Source organism: Amblyomma mixtum, chromosome 2 (assembly GCF_055824585.1).
Source record: "Amblyomma mixtum isolate Tamu chromosome 2, ASM5582458v1, whole genome shotgun sequence".
Lineage (NCBI taxonomy): Eukaryota > Metazoa > Arthropoda > Arachnida > Ixodida > Ixodidae > Amblyomma > Amblyomma mixtum.
This window is the reverse complement of record NC_143013.1, coordinates 137,198,447-137,222,093: the sequence shown is the minus strand read 5'-3', so window position 1 is coordinate 137,222,093 and position 23,647 is coordinate 137,198,447. Positions and strand designations below refer to the sequence as shown.

Sequence of the window (23,647 nt, the reverse complement as noted above, 5' to 3'; positions counted from 1 at the left end):
CGTCATCTGTAGTGGTCCTAAGAGTGTTGAAGTTCCGAATACAGCATGAAAGGTTTCGCTTGTAGCTGCTACAAAGTAAACACATCGCTTTAATGAAAGTTAAGTAATGAAAGGATGGTGATGGTTTTTTAGGCTCAAGACTGTTTCCAATTTTTCCTCAGTGTTTGTACGTTAAAAAATACAGTACAAGTTATGTAATTCTGTCTTCTGTGGGGCCATACACCCGTCCAGATGCAAACTTATGTGAATGTTTTTGCTATGAAGGAAAATACGAAGGCGGTTGGAAGCTCTCTACTTTCTCCTTTCAACAGTTTAGGGACTACTACCTTTAGTACAAGCTCAATTCTAACGTTACAGCTCTTATACACATTTAAAGGAAAATGGAGTGGGCCATGATGCATGAATTTGAAAAACTGAACTTAAATATTTTAGATGGCACTGAAATATGATTTTTGAAGTGCATTACTTGCAACTTACAAGTGACTTCAAAATGTTAAGCTGATAAAGGCCACAGCTTTTATGCCTCTCAGGCAAGCAATGTTTCGGACTGAAAACCTTGAACCTGTTATGCGTAGTTTGTACACACCTAATGTAATTGATACTTCTACATGTGTTTCTTCATAAATATATGTTAAGGTCGGCCAAATTGTTTCGTTATGCTTTGCCATCTACTCCCACTATGCTTTGGCCCCTAGCATGTGATCTAGCATTATATACACGTGTACTAATTGTATGTGACCACTGTGATATCAAAATGTGCAATTCACTGCTTATGATCCTACATAGTGTAATGCTTGTGTTGAAGTGCTCAGATGCGCTGAATAAAATTTTGCATATTATTGTGTTGCGACTTACTTGGCATGTCAGGCTCATACAACTGGTTGACTTTTCTCAACACTGCGGTTCATATGCGGCCTTCCATGCTTGTGATGAATGGCATGATGTCTCGGGCTTAAAAAAGCTGACGTATGTTTTGACATATATTTCGTAATCTTTGTGCACATAAGCCTTTCCTAACTCTGGCACCTGAGCCACACCATGTGCTAAGATTACAAATTTCCATCTATGTACGATGTACATCGATATTTTTCACATTTTTTCTTCTACTTTCTTCTTTCTGAAAACTGATATGGCTATAACTAACGACCAGGTACAAATCTCTGATAGGAACTAGGCGTATAATTCTACTGGTTAAAAAGTTATTTATTAAAAATTAGTAGCCAGCTTACTACTTACGACAATTCACCGATTTTTTGGTGTCCGCCAACAGTGGTAATACTATGGCACACAAGCCATATTTTTGCCCCAAAAAGCCTATTTTTGAAAAATTTTGAAAGTGATTGCTGAAACACCTGGTATGCAGGGCTGCTAGCTACCTCCACGCCATTGTGCTGTCACATTTATGAATCAGTAACACAAGTTAGCTCTCCCCTACATTGTGCAATTTAATTCCAACCTGAGGAGAAATTTTCATACCACTGTTCTCTCTCAGTACCAAAGAAGAATATTGTGTTCAGTTATACGTTAAATTTTGCATTAAAGGTGCACTGAAGAGAGATCTGAACTCGCCTTTTTGCCGCGGGAACTCGATCCACACGTTCCGAGCATTCTTAGAAACTTGGACCTATTGCCCTGTGTGGCCAATTTCTCTAATTAAATCGAATTAACGTCCGGCTCCCGCCTTTATTTTTGAATTCTCCCTCGTACGGTGGGCGGAGTCGACCAACGCGTGGAGGCTTTGCTTTCGCTTTATGTTGTTTTTTAGGTTTCCGTGATTAAACAGTTTCATTCGCAGATAATATAGCCGCAAAATAAGCCCGCAGAAATAAAAATACGCGCGGACTATTTGCTTCTGCGGATTACTACGTATTACTCCGCCGATGGGAGAGCGGCAAGCCGCCACGGGACTGGGTGAAAGGCACTCCGCGCGTTGGTCAACTCCGCCCACCGTACGAGGGAGAATTAAAAAAAAAAAGGTGGGAGCCAGACATTAATTCGATTTAATTATGGAAATCGGCCACACAGGTCAATAAATAGAAGTTTCTAGGAATGCTCAGAACGTGTAGATTGAGTTCCCGCGGCAAAAAGACGAGTTCAGATTCCTCTTCAGTGCACCTTTAAGCGATCATGACCTCATGTGCACTGTTTTTCGAGTCACAACCTACAACCAACTTCAACATCGTGACCTCTCCCATAGTCGATATAATATGAATAAAGGCTATTCAGCTGAAATGGGAATCGTTTGAGCTGTGGTTGCGGTTGGTTCCATAATCGGTGAGAAATCGGCTGTAAATTTAATTTTTGTTGCTAGTGTTTTAATTCACTTGTAGTCAATTATACTTATATTGGCAAATATCAGTCAATAACATATTGACTTTTTAATGACTAGTGAGAAATAGGCTGCAAATCGATTTTTCTTGCTTGTGTTTTAACTCACTTGTAGGCAATTAATTTTATATTGGGTCATATCAGTCAATAACATATTGACTTTTTATTGACTCTTGAGAAATCGGCTGTAAATGGATTCCTTGTTGCTTGAGTTTTAATTCACTTATAGTGAATTAAATTTATATTGGGTCATATCAGTCAAGAAGTTATTGACTTTTTAATTACACAGTGAGAAATCGGCTCTAAATTGATTTTTTGTTGCTTGTGTTTTAATTTACTTCTTGTCAATTAAATTTATATTGGGTCATATCAGTCAAGAACTTATTGACTTTTTAATGACACAGTGAGAAATCGGCTGTAAATTGATTTTTTATTGCTTGAGTTTGAATTCACTTCTTGTCAATTAAATTTATATTGGGTCATATCAGTCAAGCACATATTGACTTTTTATAGACCAAACTCATTACAATTTGAGTATTAATAGACTTTTTATAGACTCAATAAATACTCTATAAACAGTTAATTGCATGTCAGTGTGCATTTTCGTAAGGGACCAGCTCTCGCTTCGGAAGATACCTGCGAACGTTGGTGTAAACTACAGAAAATGAAAGGTCAAATCTAGATGTGGGTCTTGGTTTGTTTTTTACCTTTAAGGAACGGGATGATTGCTACTGAATTTCTGTGACACTGTTCGAAGCCTCGTCGAAAATATACCGTTTTCGGCCGATGCACAAGGTTTTGTAACTTAAAGAGTAAGTTACTGATTTGGATTTAGCGAATGCCAGCACATGTTTTCTTGCTTTCTGGGCAGGGCGAGTGAAGTCTTCGCCTATACTGTATTTTGTTCCTTTCAGCATTCGGCCATTTGATAAAAGAGCATCTTTAGTTTTCCAGGGCATGAATATTACTATTATTGGGCGATTACGGTCTTCTCAATGTTTCCCTAAACGATGTGCCCGTTCTATGTCTGCGGTGTTAATATCAGTTTGTAAGTTTTCATGGCAAATCTGGATGACTAGTTCCTCAGACTGAGCTTATGTGTCATTAGTAGTGGTATCAGAGATTTCATAGAATATCAGATTACAACGGCGGGATCGGTTTTCAGAATCATCAATGCGAGCCTCTAACTCTGAAACAAGGCAAGTTGTTTCAGTTGAGGTCTCTTGCAGGGTTTCTATGTCTTGGCGCAGGTGCATGAGGATCTGATAGTGGGCCTCGAAATCGATCATGCGGCTGTTAAGGTCGTTTATTGTTTTGTCTGTTGTTGTCAGCTGTACTTTAAGGTCCTTTATCTCTTCAACAAATAGCGCTTGGCCTGCGGTTAATTTTTGCAATTCGGTCAGGACGGTGTCTAGGTTAGCAGGGCCAGGATTTGTTTCTACATCACCGGATATGATTAGTAACAGGCGGACAACATGGGCACATTCAGAAGCAATAGCGACACAACACTGTGAGCTCGGGAGCTGTACCAAGAAGTAATTGCTGGATTTTTTAGCATAGAGTGCTTATCCTTGACTCACCTGCATGGCGAAAGGGAAGCGGTCAGCGAACTGCGCCGCGGCACAGTCTCCGAGCCCACAAAACTGCGTCGACGGTGGCTCTTCATTTATAGCTGGCGGATTGGCTGCTCTTGATGGCGATGAGTCTTTCCAGGGTTGCTCGAGGACAGGCATCTCAGGTTCCAGCAATAAGATTGACGGAAATGGCGATGAGTTGAAACCAGGGCAGGGGTGGTATATGGTCGCCCCATCTTCGTGGCAGTGGAAGGCCCGTCCTGACGAGGCACCCGGAGATAAACAAGCCAGGGCGGGAATCAGCAGGTTGCTGATTAGGCAGACGACGATCTGCATGGCGAAAGGGAAGCAGTCAGCGAACTGCGCCGTGGCACAGTCTCCGAGCCCACCTTTTCTGTTTGCTTTCTGCAGAGCATGTGAGATGGAACTACTGCTGCTATCACCCAGTGATTGCTTCTACGAGTGATCGGAAGGGGGCCATAAAGAAAAGAAGGAGTTCAGTGCTTTTAACAACAAGCATATTACCAGTGCATGGAAGAGTACCACACATGAATTTGGTACATAGTGGAGATAGTTCAACGCTAGCCAGGGGGCAGTATATCAGGTGTAAGTCCTGTGATAGCTTGTGTGGTGTGCAGGCTAGCGGGTTCATCAGCTAAGGCTCTCAGTGCGATACGCGTAGCATGAACGCATCTATTGCGAAATCAGTCTTGAATAAAGATGTAATATAGTGGCGATGAGAATTTTGCAGAATTGTACCAAGAGGAAGGATGAATCAGCACAATGGCAACAGCATTTTCTAACTGGCATGGGCACTCACCATTAAAACTTTTGAAGCGTTCATTCACACGAGCCTTCATATTCGAAAATGCTGGAATTTAATTTGGTGCTCGACATCACATCGCTTTGAAAAGCATGCTGCACTGTGCCCTATGGTTAAGAGCAATGGATCGGACAGTGCTCAACTAAAGTTCTCTCAAGGCCGTGTTAGTTTACTCCAAAGTCTCCCACTATGGAACAAGAAGAAGAAGAAGAAGAAGACTTTATTTCCACCATGTGCAGTACACAGATGGAGGACGACGGAAAAAAGCCGTCAATAGGCGGCTTGACGAGTCCGTCGCCCCACTTAATGAGCAGCGTTTGGTCAACAGCAATCAATTCACACAGTCAAACAAAAGAAAATGAAAACACTTGATCAGTGCAGAACAGAAGCAAAACAGAGTGGTCCGAAAAATGAAATCCCAGGATAAGTAAAATCAGTTATTCATCCTCAGTAAACATAGAGCGAAGCTTAGCAGTGGAGCAAATAAATAAATCAAAGTTAGTAGACAGATAATGGTTTAACAGTGATGGTAAAGAATAACATAGGCGTTCCATGCCAGAGTTCAAACGGGGTGCAACGATTTTCCAACATTCTCCATGTCTTGTAGCATAATATTGTTCATTCTTTTCTAAATATGCCAGAGTACCAAGGTTATGTATGTTATATCTTACTTCATATTTAAATCTAGTACTCAGACGGTAGAGATATAGTTTATGAGCCGTAATGACATGCGCTCTATGAAAAAAACCTGCAGTTGTTGCATGATAACCAGCGTTGTACACATGATTTAGGTATCGCTTCTGCATGACATAAATTTTTTGTAGATTAGAGAATGTAGTTGTACCCCAAACAAGTTGACAATAGTTAACATGTGAATAAAAGAGTGAATTATAAACCAATAGTTTAAGTTTTGTAGAAAGAATGTATCTGATACGACCAATTACTCCAGTTATCCGAGCTAAATTCGTCACTAGTAAGTTCACATGAGTTTCCCAGGACATGTGAGCAGTAAATGTCACACCAAGGCTTCTGAAATGGTCAACAATGTCAACAGGACGAGAGTTAAAAATAATGTCGGCATGAGGAAGGAGTGGCTTATTCTTTGCCCGAAAGATAACAGCTTTTGTTTTATTTGCGTTAATTGTCATAGAATTATAGGACGACCATTGTTGTAGTTGAACTATTGTGTCATTGCAACTAGAGATAAGTTGATCGATATTATTACCAGAGAAAAATATGCTGGTATCGTCTGCGTATATGATAAATTTGGCATCCTGGTTAATATTAACAGTCATTTATATAAAGGTTAAAGAGCAAAGGCCCCAATATGCTGCCTTGTGGGACACCACAAGCCAGTGGTAGGACTTGTGATCGAGAGTTATTAATTTGGACTACTTGTTGCCGGTGGGACAAATATGACCGTCGTAAATGTAACGCACATCCACGTACACCATAAATATCCAACTTATTCAATAAAACTTCATGATTGACCAAGTCAAAAGCCTTGGAGAAGTCAACAAATAAGCCAACCACGATTTTCTTGTTCTCAAATTGTGTTAAAATATATTCTTTTTGGTGAAGCTTACCGCTTTCATATAAATCTAAAAGGTAGTGCTCAAACTCATCACTGGGTTCATAGTTTTTTTGCTCACTTCACCTTGCGACGTAGTAGCAGTACTTATGGCGGTCAATTGCTTGACCAGCAGTGTTCTTGCAAGCATGTGCAGAACTCCTCTTACCACTAAAAAAAGCTCACTCTGATAAAACTCGTGGTCATCCTCTCCTGTAGCGACCAAAACACTTCCAGACTTGTATATGCATCTATCAAGAGTTGCAATTTTGACCTCATGTACTGTGGCTGGCAGCACTTTCCTGGCACAAGCAGGGAGTGCGTTCCAATCGGCAGGCTTACTTTTTGATGTTTTCAATTCTTCGTATAGCCGAGAGGTGTGCAGTTGATAACTTTGGCGCAACTGGTGCCTTTTTGCCAGAGTGTATGTAAGATTCTTGAAGTTCTTGACAGAGGCAGCAAGCTTCTTGAGGCTTTGATGTTTTGCCTCAAATCGCATTGACCAGAAATGTCCTAAAGCCCCACCTCGCGCACAAACCTTCCATAATGCACCATGCAGTGTAGCTTAGCGGTTTATTGCATCAGAGCCATATTTTTCAGCTAACTTTGTTAAGAACAATTGCACGAGCATGTCTAAGTAGACAAGGCGCTGAGATGTATGTTTCAATGAAAAAACGATGTCAACAATTTCACGAAATTCTATAAGCAATTCCCAATCCTGATTTTCTATTGAAATCCTTGCACCAAAAATCATAGGGAAAAATCTTATGAGGCACCACTTGCTAGCAGCAGTCCCGATTAAAGAAGAGTTGCTGTTAATGAAGACCAAGTTGATGTCTGGAGGTTTGTTTGTGACATCGTTTGGTCCATCTTCGAAGGAAGACACCTCATCAAGGTTCTGCCTAGAGAGAAAACCACTGGAAAGCAATGCTTTCAGAAAATGCCGCAGAGCACATTCTGCCCCACCTTCCAAAATGTCATGCATCAAATCTGGGGGTAACTGTCGAGTGACATCCAAATATGGCCATTGCAAAAGAGGTGAGGCATAATTCACACCATACAAACGTCTGTTCGCAGGATTCAGTGCAACCGCCCGAAGATGTGAGAGGTGGCTGCTTAATGTTCGTGGCTGGCACATTGTCTCACTGGTTTTTTTTTAAAGATTCTTCACAGATACCATGCAGTATCTACACACTCGTCCCTTGCTAAAACAGCAAGAGAACCCGCCAAATCAGTGGTGGTGGTGGTGGTGGTGGTAAAACTTTATTTCCCACAGTAGGGGTCATGAAGGACACTCGGCTACGCGCCAGGTGCAGAGGGCAGCTCCCACGCAGGCACAGAGAGGCCGAAGCTCTCCGCCGCCGCGCGGGCCTCCTGGACAATATGTCGCCACAAAAGCCAAATACAATGACTTTGGCACACGTCATCTGTCCTTCAAAGCAAAAGCTGTGACCTTCTGTGTACAGCTGCTCCATATCATCTAGCAGTGGCTGCAGCACTTTCTCCAAACCATGGTTCTTCACATAGATGTAGCGGACAAGCATTATCAAATAAATGTTTTCAAGTTTTGATCTCTGCTTGACATGAAGGTTGAGCAATCTGCAGTATATAGCAAGCAACTTGTTTTTCCTCTTTTCGCTCCGAGAGGATTGACGACTTCAATTTCATCGGTATAGAACTGAGGAATTATGGTGTGTGTGCTGCCCTCAGGGATTACACCTTTAAGGTGTTCTCTGTACACTGCACCGTCTGTGTAGTCACTGTAGGCTGAAGGCGTATGGCTATCAGATTTGGGTGTTGCTAAATGAGCTGCAATGTCAGGGATTTTACAAAGTGCACTGAGCAGCTTGGACACAGGAGCATAATGAAATCTTGCAGTGCCATCCAAAAACTGCTCCTCCGGTGACACAAAAGGAAAACTCTCTTTTGCATATTGCTCACGCTTATACTTGCTGTAAATTCCACTGAAAAGATCTGGCGGAAACGAGCTGTCCAGCAATTGTTGTATTGTTGTTGATGTTTTTGCTGCATGTGCAATCTCTTTACCGCAGGCCTTCAGCACTAGCTCCAACAGCATCGCGGATTGCGCAAATAAACGCACGCGGCAGAATGCTTCTTCCAGCTAAATGCGCGCATTGTTCAAGCTGAAATTTCGCACAGAAGTGGCATTTTGTCGACAGAATTGTTTCATCCTATATTTGCTAGGGTTTCATGCCTGAATCGATCAAAAAAAGTCGCGTATTTGCATCGTCTGCGGCGACAGCAAAGGAAATACCCCAATGTAAGTACCCCAAGGAAACGTAATATAAAACAAATCTGCCGAACAATGCCATTTCTGTGCGAAATTTTAGCTCGAAGAATGCGCCCGTTTCGCTGGGAGAAGCATTTGACGGCGTGCGTTTATTTCCTCAACGCACGATAGTTGCAACTTTCACAACATCTTTTCGGCCACTACATGTGGTAAGCTGTGTTCTTCTGTAATGGAGAAAAAGAAGTTCCAAACAGCCAATTTCGCCTATGCTAAGAAGCTTCCAAACCGATCACGGTGTGTTCTTTGCTGGGACGGCTGTTCTTCCTGAAGGTGGCCGCTGCAGAGCTCGGCTGCGTCGCAGCACTCTGTTTCATGTGGAAAAGGCTCGTTGTTCGATTCGCCGGAGCTGCCGCGACCATTCGTCTCCAGCGTGCGTTCCTGCCCGAGCGAGCTGCCGTTTTCTTCTGGCACACCTCGAAGGCAACGATACAGATGCGATCGGTAAGTCGAAAAATTTGCGTACTTGTTAGAAGGCCTCCGATGCTGCAAAAAACGCTGGAAATCGTCTCTGGACTATGCACTGGTCCAATGTGATTGATCACTTTGATTAGATGGCACGAGAAGAATGGGCACCTCGGACAGTACTTCACGTCCATCTTTGTTGTCACAAATCACAACACACTGAGAAAATATAATTCATAATCACTTCACATATGCCAGCGATGCCGGCAACGGCAAGGAATTGCGTACCCGCGTTGTCCGCGTACTCCATGAATTTCAAAGCCAACGATTTTGAGAAAACGGGAATTATTTTCAAAGCTTATGGTTGAAAACCGCATAAAAGTTGTCAAAAGCTTGTCCCTAATTATAACCAGGAATACAGCCGACAAATAAACATCACACAGGAAGAAAGGACGTACACGAGATGTGTTATCTTGAAATGATGCATTAAAAAAAAAGCCGATGTTAATCCGTCTTGGCGCCAAGCCAGCCAAGCCAAGCTGGCCACCAATGGCGGCATATACGAAGCCGACGGTATCCAAGGGCAATGATTAAACAATTGATCTGCTAGCATGTTTCAATGGTCCGGAGAGGGTTCCACGAAAGAAGGAGAAGAGAAAACTTTTGTACCCGCGCTTAGCGATCTAGCTAACCAAGCACTTTATATTCCATCCCGTAACCAATTTGCAGCGCTTCCAGTGCCAGATTGGTGCAGTGCCAGATTGGGCTAACAATAGCCGAATTGGGCTACATTTTGTTCGAGCCGCCGTCAAAAAATTGCCTTTGGCTATGTGGCTTTTTTTGGGCGGCATTCCTTCCTGTGCATATATGTACAAAATAAAAGTAAAAGCCATTAAAATCTCTCTGTAACGCATATCTTCAGTGATTTTGGTACAGCGTTTCTCGGCTTTGTGCTGCAGTGACCAATGCATATGCGGAGGGGCCATTTTCTCAGCTGAAGACGCTGTTATCAGATAGCAGTGAAATGTCATGTGAACCTCGGCACAGACGCGGCGACTGTCATGTGTGGGCAGCCCAACAGCCGTTGCACAAAAATGAAATCAGAAGATGCGTGCTTGTAAAGTCTGTGCATTTTCCTACCGCTAGCCTGTATGGCTGTTGAGTCGATTGATGCGCTGCTTGCCACCGACCTTGGCTACTTGTACGCGAAACAGCCCCAAAAAAGCAACAATAATGCAGGGAAACGCTATCACCTCGGTCGATGTCCCGAATAATTAGATGATGGCAGCAGTGCTAGCAGTGCTGGCAATCTTGCCAAGACCAGCGTCTGTGTGACAAAATGGCTCAAAGTTGCCCCTACCTTGCAATAAGTGGGCTATCTTGCAGGTTTCTTTGAAACAGCGCAAAGCTGTGAATGCTGCAATGCAGCAAGAGTATTAAGCGAAATGTACACTCATGACCAAAATTTACTTTTTGTTGAATTTCTAATAACAGATTTCAATGCGAGGACCCGGGCCCTGTCAGGATAAACGAGGAATTTAGTTCTTTTATAAATCGATAAGAACAAGATTTGTAATGCCTGGCTACGCAGAGCGTGACAAACCGGAGCGGGAGCAGCACATACATTACTTGTGAAGGCATGGGGTATGGGGTTTCTTTTTCTCGGTAACCTCGAGAAGTCCTCCCTCTGTGACTCTGATAAATATTTCTTTTGGAAAGGTCCGCAAGCAGCTTCCTGCGAGCCTCAAGCTTCCGAGCGACCTGAAAATTCTCGAACTATAAAACGTAATTAAGTACGCCTTTAGTTTTGTCCGTCGAGGATTCGGTACATTAAGTGGCCACTTAAATTTCTGCACTAGAATCTGAGTATCGCCTGATCGAAATGAAAGCTGACGATCTGGTAGAGGGCACATATGGCCGATGAATGAATTATGTTTAAGCGTGAGGAATACAAAAACGATGTTGCAGGCAAAAGAACGTTCCCGCTGATGTCTGAGCTCACGCTCTCTTTGTTATCAATACCCGTAAGACGCCGCCATAGAACGAGTGCTCAGCCGGTTCTCGCTCATTAAAACCAACATGCGAAATAGGACGTTTAACTAGACGCTGGAGACGCGGCTCCGCGTGACGTTTGGCCTCGCCAGGAACGGGGGCTGCTGCAAGGATTTTATACCGGGCCAGTACTGTCTGTACCGCTTGAGCTCCAACATATTCTATATGGATCAAACAGTTCCGCTTCCCAATCAACTCATGATGCCTGAGATCCTTCTAAAGCCCACTTTCTGTTATCTGTTGTGCTAGATTTTGTACAAACCGCCATTTACTGTTCTATACTTTGTCTTCCAATTAATTGTAGTCTAATTTTTATCTGTGTTCTGGGAAATTGTCGTGACCTTAAACTACACTCTGGGGCTGAATGCATACCATTCCTCGGTGACTTTACTGTGAGGTGCTATTTGTGTTTTGTTCTTTTGTAGCGATAGCTATTTGTGGTATTTTGTTTGCACTTAAAAAATAAAACACGACATTTTTTATAAAGACCGCGCTTACCTTATCCTGAATTAGCTTGCATGCCTGCGTGGCTGCAGTATTTAAACTGGTGCAGTGTCTGCTTTCCAAAGCGCATAGCCTCAATGACGGTGCGCACAGGGCTGGAGCACCATATCATGCCATGGCCGCCACCTCAAAGGTCGTGTGTTTATATGGAAAAAAAAATATGCAAACAATCTCGCATAAAATTAAATTAACATACCTCAGGAGTTACCTCACAAAAAGTAAACATTTCTGGCTACTTTTCGGCGACTCAAAAATTTCACTTTTGGCTACATTCGGCTACTGCGGAGGCTAATTTGGCTACCTCTGGTCGGAGCGATGAGGCAACCCTGGCAGTGCACCGTGTTCAGAAACTTGCAGTCAGCGCGCCAGTACAGAAGAACTGAGGATTGGGAGAGTTGGTGGTGATCCATCGTAAAAAACCAGCGCTTAAGAACACGGACAGAGGACAAGGTGAAACAGACTGACGGCGCTGAACTTACAACTGAATTTTATTCACACGTAGGCAGTCAATTATACACTTACACAAACATGCGCAAATGCGTCTTGTCAAACCCAGATACACTGTTGCCACTCACAAGCGTAAAACTAGAGAAAACAAAGAAACAGCAATCATCCATTCAAGGCATGTGTGCCATTACCTCACCCTCCCTACCCAGAATGAAGCAAGCTCAATGTTGATACAACGGCCCGTCTGGTCGATGTACACACGCCCGCAAGACAAAGCGATAAGATACACCACTCCCTTCTTACAGGCAACGTACTTATTTCCATGCTTAATTTTGCAAACGTTCTTATCGTGAATTAGCTTGCATGCCTGCGTGGCTGCAGTATTTACAGTGGTGCAGTGTCTGCACTCTATAGCGCATAGCCTCAATGATGGTGCGCACGGGGCTGGAACACCATACCATGCCATGGCGGCCACCTTTGGGGTCGTGTGTTGATATGGAAAAAAATAATATGCAAACATCCTCGCATAAAATTAAATTAATATACCTCAGGAGTTACCTCACAAAAAGCAAAGATTTCTGGCTACAATTGGGCTACTCGAAAATGTCACTTTTAGCTACATTTGGCTACTGCCGAGGCTAATTTGGCTACCTCTGGTCGAAGCGATCTGGCAACCCTGGCAGTGCACCGTGTTCAGAAACTTGTAGTCAGCGCGCCAGTGCAGACCAGCACGTTGCCATGACAGCCGAATGTCTGATCACTTTTCGCGAAAAAAAAACTTGTTGTGCCATTCGACGGCACTCTGACACGGCACAGGCTTCTTGAACGCATGGAGGACAACGCGGTTTTCCGAGGAATCGATGTTGCTACCCTCAGCATCACGGTGAGTGATTGTTGTTGTTACCCTCACACAATGGCACATGCCCACACAGGGGATGTCTACAGCGTCAAAACACGACAAGCCTGTTGTCTTTTTTCGGCTTTAGCTTTACACCCCTCATTTATGAAGTGCCCGCGCACACAATTTCTAAATTTTAGCTTTATATGACCGATAGTTTTCAAGCTATAAGCTCTTTTCCACTTATCACTAGCTGTAAACAAAGGCTTACAGCATGCTAGGCAGAAAAAAAAGCTCATTTAGCTAACTTATCACCCTTTTACCCACCCAAAAGTTCTTGTCGAAGGTTCACGATCTAACTCCGGTCATTTTGCAGTTTGTTTTATCTCTAAATCCAGTCTTTCAAAATATACCAGAAAAAATTCGTCCGTAACCAACCGATGGCCACATTAGCCCTACCCCTCCACTTAATTTTCAGCAACAATATTTAGTAATTAAACGGCACGCTTAGGCCAGAGATTTTTTGGATTCCTTTGGGCATGACGAACCCGGGCACACGTTTAAATTAAATTTGTTTTATGGGGAAAGGAAACGGTGCAGTATGTCTCGCATATTGCCAGACGCCTGAATCGCGCCGTAAGGGAAGGGATCAAGGAGGGTTTAAGGGAAGCAAGGAAAAAAGGGGGCCTTAGTGGCGGTCTCCGGGATAATTTCGACAAACTGGGGATCTTTAACATGCGCTGACATCGCACAGCACACGGGAGCCTTAGCGTTTCGCCTCCATCGGAACGCGGCCGCTCCGATGGAGGCTACTGTACTCCGGATCAGTAGCCGAGCGCCCTACCCTTAAGACACTGCGGCTGGTAAGGGCGCGTTTTGTTTCCAGTTTTACGTTTATTTAGCTGAGTTATTTGCAGAAATATCTCAACTTGTGTTTTTCTTACTCATTGCTGGGCAAAGTGAGAGGAAACGCTCTTTTTCAGTCTTAGTCACAGGACGGTCCCGGACTCCCATATCCGATAGACAGGGAGCTCTTCGGTCGGGGCTGCTTGTTCCTGGCCCCGACCGCCACTGTTCGTGGTTTCTGCCCTTCACTTTCAACCTATCGCCACAGTGCACATGACAGCTTAGGGCTTGCGGTGGCGCCAACCACCATAACATCAGCTAGATTCTAGAGGCCCGTGTACTGTGCAATGTCAGTGCCCGTTAAAGAACCTCAGGTGGTCGAAATTATCCGGAGCCATTCACTACAGCATCCCTCATAGCCTGACTTGTTTTGGTACGTTAAATCCTCATAAACCAGTTAACATTCTCAGGCCTGCTGTTTGGCTCCAAAGTCAAAAGAGCGTAGTACCAATGTGCTACAATGTGTAGAAAACTCGAAAAATAGTTTGTGAGTTAACTATGCTAGAGGCTACAAATTGGCAGAGCTTGATTCTACACATATTTTTCCGTTTACAATGATGTACTCAGCGAGGTTCCATGAACAAAAAATTGAAAAATAGCTAGGCAAACTGAGAGAAAACGCTGTTTTTGTGAACGTTTCGTTTGTGTAATTGCGCTGTATACATCATTGTAACTGCTCCGCTGCAGACGTTTGTTGTAAGCCTTTTGGCCTGCAAGCAAATGGTGTTAGCCGCAGCTTGGTACGTGCGCTAGTGGCACAGCAGAGATAACTTCTGTAATCGCGGCACTGCCCCAGTCAAAACGCACTACAGGAATTTACGACAGAAAACTTCTGTAGTCTGTCGTATTTTGGGCATGTAGTATTTGTGTAGTCTGTAGTGTAGTATTTCTGTAGTCTCTCTTCTGTAGTGTAGTATTTCTGTAGTCTGTAGTGTAGTATTTCTGTAGTCTGTCCTCTGTAGTGACGTAATTCTGTAGTCTGTCTTCTGTAGTGTCATATCTCTGTAGTCTGCCTTCTGTAGTGCATTTCTGTAATGTGTTGTATTCCTGTAGTCATTACCAAGTACCCTTTGTCAATTAATATGCAGCTACAGAGCAGCAGTCTGAACATTCCATGCATTCCTGCAGTACAGCCAGCCACAAAAACATCTCCCTTGGAGCAAATCGACTACTTATTTAGATATATACACAGGGGTGGAAGCAGCTAGCTCCAGCTTTTTGGAGCAGGCAGGGGAGCAGCAAAAGTCTTATTTTAGAGCAGCTTTGGAGCAATTTGTAGGCTATTTGGGAGCACTTTTGGAGCAGACTGGCAACATTTAAATGCGACTGAGAGCAATTTTGTTTGCAACTCGCCCAATAACTGCAGAAATATTGATCATCAATCCTACAGGCTAGAATTCTTTAAAAGGACTGCAATCGCGCTAAAGATATTTGCTAGAGTTCATAAAAAATAGACATGTGGCAGCTGCTACAAACAGTAGTTGCAGTAAATTAGCTGTCATCAATTTCAGTTTCGAAAAAGAAAGAAAACATCATATTGGGGACAGTTCCTCAAAACCGTGAAAAGAGTGCTGCAGAATCTCGAATATACTAGTCAGGACCGAAAAAAAAGAATCAATACCCGCCAACCAGTGGATTTTAAAATTCGGAAAACTGTTGCAGCCAAACCAACAAGAAGGTACTCACATAATTTGCGCCCTCACGTAAATGCGCACCAAGAATTTAACACCCATGCATATATGTAAAAAAAATGCACCAGTGTACAAGCGGGTGCACCCAAGGCAGGCTTTTATAAAAGGTGCGAGTAGCGAGGGGATGCCAGCCGCGCCGCTATGAAGATGTAACCCCATAACTGGCCAGGCCAAACCGAAGCAACGCCAACTGCGTACGAGGTATGAGCACGACAGTACCTCGCACGATGGGTAGTAAGTCAGGTGTCCATTCCCTGGCAGCACCACGTGCAAGAAGTTCGCAATTCGTTTGTGAAATTAGCTCAGGTAAATAAAATTATATTCGCGCGCCGTTTACCCTGCCCGCGCTGGCAGTTGCTATGCAGGTCAAGGTGTCCGGAATCCTAAACAACCGATTCGGTTTGGGGCTAGTAAGCTAGGCCTATGCAAAAGACGCCGTTTTAAGTGCTGTTTATCTCCAGAGTGAAAGCCTTTAATGGCTCATGCTCACAGTGTCTGTCCTTGCGCTGGAATCGTGCCAACTGTGGCCTCTCCTCCAGGCTAGCGCCACAGCACAACCACCTCCTCCAACAATTTCCTTTCCTCAAATTCATTTTCTTCACTACGGGCCCTCTTTCTGTTCCTTCTTTCACTCCCACTTCCTCTGCAAACGGAAGAATCAAGACAGTTACTGCTTACTGCGGAATTTCCTTGCCTCAAATAGAATTTTCATTTTCTTCCCTATGGCCCCTCTCTGTTTCTTTTTTTCTTTCACTCCCACTGCCTCCCTTCCTGTACAGCCATGGTTGGTAGCAGCTGAAACAACCCAGAAGTGGGATTCAGGCGTGCACTGACCCAGGGAGCCAGTTATGAGCGCTTCCTTTCCTTAAAATGATCGGAGTGTAAAACATCAACGCCAACGAACAAAGTGAACACAAACAGACAATGGCAATGAACAAAGTGAACACAAACAGACAATGGCAAGGCAAAGGGCTCCCTCTAAAACACTGCAACGCTTCCTTTCCTTAAAATGATCAGTGTAAAATGTGAACACAAACAGACAATGGCATGGGGAATGAACAAAGTGAACACAAACAGACAATGGCAAGGGCAACGTTTCTGCCAAAGAGCTCCCTCTAAAATCCTGCAACGCTTCCTTTCCTTAAAATGATCTGAGTGTAAAATGTCAACGAGCGCCAAAGGGCTCCCTCTAATACACTACAACGCTCTAAAACACTGGCTCTAAAACACTGCAATGCTTCCTTTCCTTAAAATGATCAGAGTGTAAAATGTCAATGCCAGTGAACACAATGAACACCAGCGATGGCGACGCCGCGAAACAGGCGCCAAAGAGCTCGCTCTAAAACATTGCAATCAAAATAGATACTGCAGTCACCAAAGACAAAAACCGCACACGCGGGAAGCCCGCCACGCGCCAAGCAGTTCGGGAAAGCGGCTGTGGGTTGACCACAAGGCTTTCGCCAAGCACACTAGAATTTCCAGTGCATTCGGTAATTTTTTTCCTTCCTCCAAGAGCAAACCCAACTGTCGATGCCAATGCAGTTGCGTCCGTTTCGTAGCGAGCACTCAGTGTTGCCCAGCTGACAATAACACTCGTCTAAATTTGGCTCTGTATACATGTAATGGGCGTAAATTGCTGTTGAGGCGCATCTTGGCGCAGGAGATTAAGTTGGCGCAGCATGGCGCAGCACTTCCACCCCTGTACACAGGATTTTCTGCAGGTCTCTTGTCGACTGTCCTAGATGAAGAAAAAGAACAATAATATATATAGGATGCATACACAACAAATTCATGCAAATGTTACAAAAGTCATACAGTGGAATCTCGATTATGCATTTCCCTTTCATGCAACGATACACATTTAACGTCAAATTGGCACGGGCCCGACGTAAACCCATAGGAATAATGCATTAAAAGCCTCAATTATACAACTGAAGAATATGCACACCCCGCTTCATACGATGGCTGGCGGGAACCGTCCGGAATGGGAGAGACATTGGCATGCAGAGCACTTTATTGACAGAAGTGATGTCAACCAAGCTGTTTCCAGATAGAAATCAAGACGGAGACGTGCATGCAACGTGTGACCAAGTGCACCATGGCCTGTAATGACTGTTCTACCGACGGCTCAGACTGCGTCCGTGCACGCAACCCACATCCATCAGTGCGAGGCGGACCGCCTGGCCAGTTTTTCCACGCGCTTCACTTACGAGGACGGTGGGGAAATAAACTGCACGTTCATACCACCATAAAGTTATTGTAGAGGCGGTAAAAAGAGTAGACTTTTCTGTGATCGCTGGTGGCTAGTTCAAAAGCGCTACCCGCTACACCTTGAGTAAAGCACAGGTTAGGCCGACAACACCAAGCAAGCGGTGTACTGTCAGCCGGCAGAACGTACATCACTGCAGAAATCGTGCTAAAGATGAACATTGTGCTTTCTTTTTTTCTTCAAGATACGAATTCTTAGTACAGATACTGCTACCTGCTTCTGCGTAGTGACAGTGGTTCTAGAGAAAGTTTGAACAGAAAGACATATGTCCTGGCATGGCCGTACATTGCGCGCTGCACATCTCCGAAGGGTTGGAGTAGTCATATTCCTGGCGTGTCGTTCGTATAATTTTATCAAGATTCATCCGACATCTACTTAACGTGCAGGAACAGAGCGCTTGCATGCCTTGTCTAAAGCCGTCTCTTCCACGCTGAAAAGCCTGGCTGCGCGCGGTCTCAACAGTCTCAAAACATGAGCGCAAAGGGAAGATCGTTTACTTTGGATGACAAGAAAATAATCACAAGGATGCTATCTTCAATAATGCCCAGTGAACATTACAAAACACTCCCAATCCTTGCTTTTATCTGTCTGCTAACATGGTCCATAAGTGCTGTTAACAGTCTGGTTCATAAATATAATCTTCCGTGCGCTCATCTGAGTAGTCGACTACCCTTAAGCAGAAATTGGGTAAAGCAGTATCTCACTATAGTAGGCAAATTCCAGTAATATTTGCAGGTTATTCCAGTGCCTAAGTGTCCCATACAGACAGTTAGGAAATACAATCAAGTTTACGAATTTTGTGAGCACATGAGCTCACCCAATCTATTCATGCATATAAGACTATTGGCTTGAACAGATATTTACCGCCGCAGGTCACAGCACTTCTGTGCCAGATAGCGCGTCACTTTCTTGTGTCGCTTTTGCAGGTCCTCGGCCGAGCATCCCTTCTGTTTCAGATAGTGCCAGAAGGAATCTGCTCAGATGGGGTAATAAGTAATGTTAGTGTGGTTGAATATAAAAAATGAGCAGATGCTGAGGCAGTGATCGAATAACGAGCATTAATACACCTAACATAGGTCGCCAGTTCGAATCCATGTTGCGAGATAGGCTCTAACTAGTAAGTCTATGCTGCACGACAGGCTGAATTGTAGGACACCATCTGGTACATTCTGTGCCAAACGGTTCACCCACAAATATTACACGAATGTCGAGACTAAGCAGCCAGACTTTAATGCGTGCCAGACAGATATACATATACTGATCGACATAGTTTAGTTTCGAGCTGTGGTGCTCGAGCATCACACTGCCACCTGCTATTATTTTATTCCATTATGTAACCACCTCGGTTCCCATGGCAATTGCTGGGATACACTGCTGCATTGGAGGCTGCCATCTTGGATTCTATCCATGATATCAGCACAACTCTGAGGCTCAAAACGCAACCAGGCTCAGAACGCAACGCTCTAAAATTACTACCTCGGGCCAATAGCTCTGGGGAACAAAGCTTCACACACTGGTGCATAATATCACACTTCAGATACACCCAGCAAAGCGGTAGAGAGAAAAGCCCTTTAATGAATAACAAAATTTAGCTGGAGTTTAAAAACCCACTTACACTCGCGTAGGTTTGGGACTTGGGGGAAAACAGAAGAGAGATGCAGAAAATTGCAAAGGTTTTCAAGCAATTTCAACAAAATTTCAAAAATTATACAGCCCCTGAATTTGGGATGGCATATATCAAAGTGGTGACAAATGGAGTGACAAAGTTCCTTACACACAGAGTGTGCATTGATGAGAAATGAGGAGGTTTTAGTGCTTATCTGGGAGATTAACAGCAAATAAAGGTTATTGCACATCTCTGCTGGCTATGAAAGGCTAACCGCCGAATTCAGAAGTGCACCTCAACTCGACACTCCGTCTCCACTCTGTGGAGTGGAGAAAACAATTGCTCTTCCATTTTATGGGCAGATAGGATTGAAGAATGCTACTTGGCATTTCTGCAGACGACGAGCTGCTATAGAAACCTTCTTCCAACCCCCGTCCCTCGAGGAAGCATGAACGGCAAATGAAGGTGAGAATAAGGCGAAAAGTTGCCTTTGGCTATAAAAAAAGCATGGCATGTCTATTAAATGTCTGTTTTGTCATGTTGCACCACCTTAAAAACACAAAGAATCTCACCGTTTATTAGCCTAGTAAACCATCTTTTGCAAGCTGCATGACGAAAGCAACAGAGAAAAACTACCGGAAACGCTTGCACGTCTGGCAACCTTTGCTGCCAATGATGTAGCGTCTATGTAGGCATTTACGAATCGCATGAAAAACTGCCACAAATGGAGTAAAAAACTGCCGTTCGTCAACTTGTGGGAGCTTTCGCTGGCCTGCAGAGGCCATCGGCGAAACTGAGAAGATTTACGGGGTTTAACGTCCCAAAGTGACTCAGGCTATGAGGGATGCCACAGTGAAGGGCTCTGATAATTTCAGCCACATGGGGTTCTTTCATGTGCACTGACATTGCACAGTACACGGGCTTCCAGCACTTTGTCTCCATCAGAATGCGACTGCCGCGCCCGGGATCGATCCTGTGTCTTTGAAGTCAACAGCTGAGCATCGCAACCACTCAGCCACTGTGACGGCAGCAGAAAAATAAGATTCCCCAGAAGCGAACAGTGCATGCGAGTTTGGAGCCCAGGGGGTTTCTTTTGAGCCGCACTGTGTCGTTCTTAATGGATCTCTAGTGCTCCAAATTTCCTGGACATTAGAAGATTTCTGGTACTGCCTCCTGCAAGAAGTAGGACTTCCTGGAACGCTCTGGAGTCCCAGTATATAGCTTGGAAGTGAACCCCCTGGACTCTAAAAAACTTCTGACAAAGACTGTACCTTATACAGAACACAATGGGCCACATTGCAAACTAAAACAAAAAAGTATAGGACACTAGTAAGAATTGATGATGAAACGCATGCAGCTGAAAGCAGATTTATTGAAATACATAGTGCACTGCGATAGACTAATGGTTTTAGCTTACCTGACACTGAAGCCACCTTCACTGGGGACAGTGGAGGGTAGGTTTTTGTAAGCCCTTTCGAAAGGGCATTGTTTGACAGAGTGCCTGTCAGGCTCCTCTGCGACAGGGTTTCGCTGCCCCACAAGGACACGGCCAACTGTTTGCAGAAGGTCGAGTCCATGGCAGACCCCAGCAGCCGCTCCCATGTGCAGCTACTTAAGTAGTTGCCATGGCCAACATGTACCTGAAGAACAGATATGAGCAAAGCATAAATGGTTTGTAATATTGTTTTTGAGATACAGAGCTCACTTGACCTAAAACTCCGCTAATATGAGAATACCTATTTCTGTGGCCTATGAGGCAAAACAAAAGACATGTAAAAGATGTAAGAAATATGAAGCACAGTTTTTAATGTGATTCCTGAAAAACAGCTTCAGATCATCTTTGCAGATGCAATCAAGCACCTCTAAATCTTCACTTATTCATCCTAGCAGTAACCAAGTGACAACATATGCCCCTCATAACCTGCAACCTTTTTGCGGAACATCGCAAGACCAACAGGCTAAGGACTGCTGCCAGGTGGGTGAGTTGGTACTGATTCTTTGCAGCAAACAGCACAGAAGATGACGGTCTAAAAACAAGAAATATAGATGGCACAGCACTAAACAGCGTGACAGAAAAATACGATTATAAATTATTTAGCAGTCATAGGTGAGTACCCCATGGTGATTCATGCATAGTAGTGTCTTCCAGCCGCATCATTGTAGAGACGAAAACATACCACAAAAATTAGGTGCCTTACTCTTTTAATAGCTACACGGCTGGGAGGTAGACTCGAACATGGCAAGCATGCGGAAGGCAGGAAATTCGATGTGGACAAGTAGTGCGTTCGGCGACGGCACAACCAAAAGGATGGATGCATTGAGGAACACAAGCTGGAAAAAGCATGCTACCTGAGGCAAGTCACGCCAGTTTCCTGAACCGGAAGAACAGCTGCTCTGCTATGTGATAGAAGTGCAGATCAATGGCTACGCATTGACAACAGACATGCTATGCGATTTCTTGTGGGACGAGCATGCACCAGCCAAGAGTAGGAAGACTCCGTGAGTAATGACTGAATGTAGAATAAATGCCATTCGCTCCCCTGTTGGCATTTTTACTTAATTTTTTTTTTTGCACATCGCGTATATGGGCCACACCCTGAAAACTGCAGCCCCTACACACGTTTATGCAGAATTCAATGTGGACGAAACCACTCTTTTCTACAAGCTGTTGCCAAGCAAGATGACACATAACGAAGATAGTTATGCAAGGAAATGGAACAAGAGCATAAAAGTCATGAATGCGGCAAACATGCATAGGACAGAGAAACTGCAGCTCCCTATTATAGGAAAGGCTCTCAAACCTCACTGCTTCAAGAATATCAAAATGCTGCCAGTACAATACACTAGGGGTGTGCGAATAGTGGTTTTTTGATTCGAAGCGAATTCGAAGCGAATAGCAATTTCTTCGAATAATTTCGAAGCAAATAGTTCGAATAGTACTTCTGGCACTAAAAAAAGGCTGAATGACAGTAGGCATTTCCAAACCATTTATTTTCCTAACACACGATGCCATTACATACTGCATGAGGCTTTATTTAAAACCATGCTTCAAAATTTTAAGAGTGCACCTAAAGTGACTTAAGAACAATTTTTACCAGTTTGGTAATAAAAAATTATAACACATAAAAATAACGTCTGCTTTCTAATAAGAAATTAGACATAAAATACAAAAAATTACAGTATAACAGAACGGTGCCAGTAGTACAACCAATAACTGAAACCATAGGAGTAACTGCACTACACGGCAGCAAGAGCACTGAGAAAAATAATGAAAAAAAAAGGACATTCTGCACTACCGGTGACCAGTGGTCGAACGGTCGAATGTCCAACACTGAGCTAGGCAATCACGTTCGGTGCACCGACTTGCCACTTGCGTTGCTTGCGTTTCTACAGTTTAGGATCCTCACTTCTTGGCTTGGATTGCGCCTCCTTTTCGGCTACGCCGATGGGACTGCTGCGTCCAAGTGCTTTGCAAGTGAGGGAGGCAACTGGTGTCGCGCGCCTATTTTGCAGTTTTGAGGAGGGCAAATATCATGCTATGCATCACGTTCACGCTTCGAGAGACAAAGTGATGACTATTACTTTCACAGAAAATAAGCAGTAAGTCACAACAGATCATCACCAATAAATATTTTGAGTTGCAAGTACTTTCTACCATGATCTCAATTTTGGCTTTTTTTTTCAATGACTTTTGATTCTTCAAATAAAACTTAATTTAAACTCATTATCTTTGTGAAATGTGAATTAAAAAACTTTTACTGTAGTAAAAATGTGTATGTAACCGAGGAAAATACTAAAATTTTTCCAGGTCACAAGCATTGGACACAACCATGACACAAACAAAAGGCATGCATGGCATCTAATATGCCAGTCAATCAGTACCAACTCGCCCAAATCACAACCTTCATGAGTGTAATATGCCTCAAGAAATGATTTTTCTTCCCCTTCACTGCTGACAAGTATAACACGAAGAAATTCCCGGTCAAAAAATCCTTCAAAGTTCCTTCAGGGAGCCAACAGGATTCTTGACTGTCACCTCTACATGCACCTGAAGGTCCAGAATGAATCTGCATGGATGCTCTGTTTGCAATGGCGCGACTCTGACGGGGCTGAAGGCATCTCCATTAGCAGCTCTGTTTGCACCGGCGCGGCTCTGACGGTGCTGAAGGGATCTCCGTCAGCACGTCTGTTTGTACCGGCACGACTCTGACGTTGCTGAAGGCATCTACATTAGCAGCTGTGTTTACCGGCGTGACTCTGACGGTCCTGCAGAAATCTGCATGCAGCTGCTCTGTCTGCGGGCGACGTTAGCTTCGACCGTCACCG

At 43.9% G+C, this 23,647-nt stretch overlaps 1 protein-coding gene and 1 pseudogene across 1 annotated transcript in view; both read right to left on the bottom strand.

Moving 5' to 3' along the window:
* Positions 1–3,056: 3,056 nt before the first annotated feature.
* LOC149361047 (uncharacterized) lies at positions 3,057–3,914 on the bottom strand (annotated as a pseudogene).
* Positions 3,915–18,575: 14,661 nt separating this feature from the next.
* The window catches only part of LOC149361045 (uncharacterized), a 33,768-nt gene continuing 28,696 nt past the window's right edge, over positions 18,576–23,647 (bottom strand). Inside the window, exons 4-5 of the mRNA XM_089567983.1 lie at positions 20,739–20,961; positions 18,576–18,688 (exon numbers count right to left, since the gene is read on the bottom strand). Of these exons, the coding sequence (XP_089424109.1) occupies positions 18,576–18,688; positions 20,739–20,961 (336 nt within the window). The remainder of the gene's footprint in view (positions 18,689–20,738; positions 20,962–23,647) is intronic.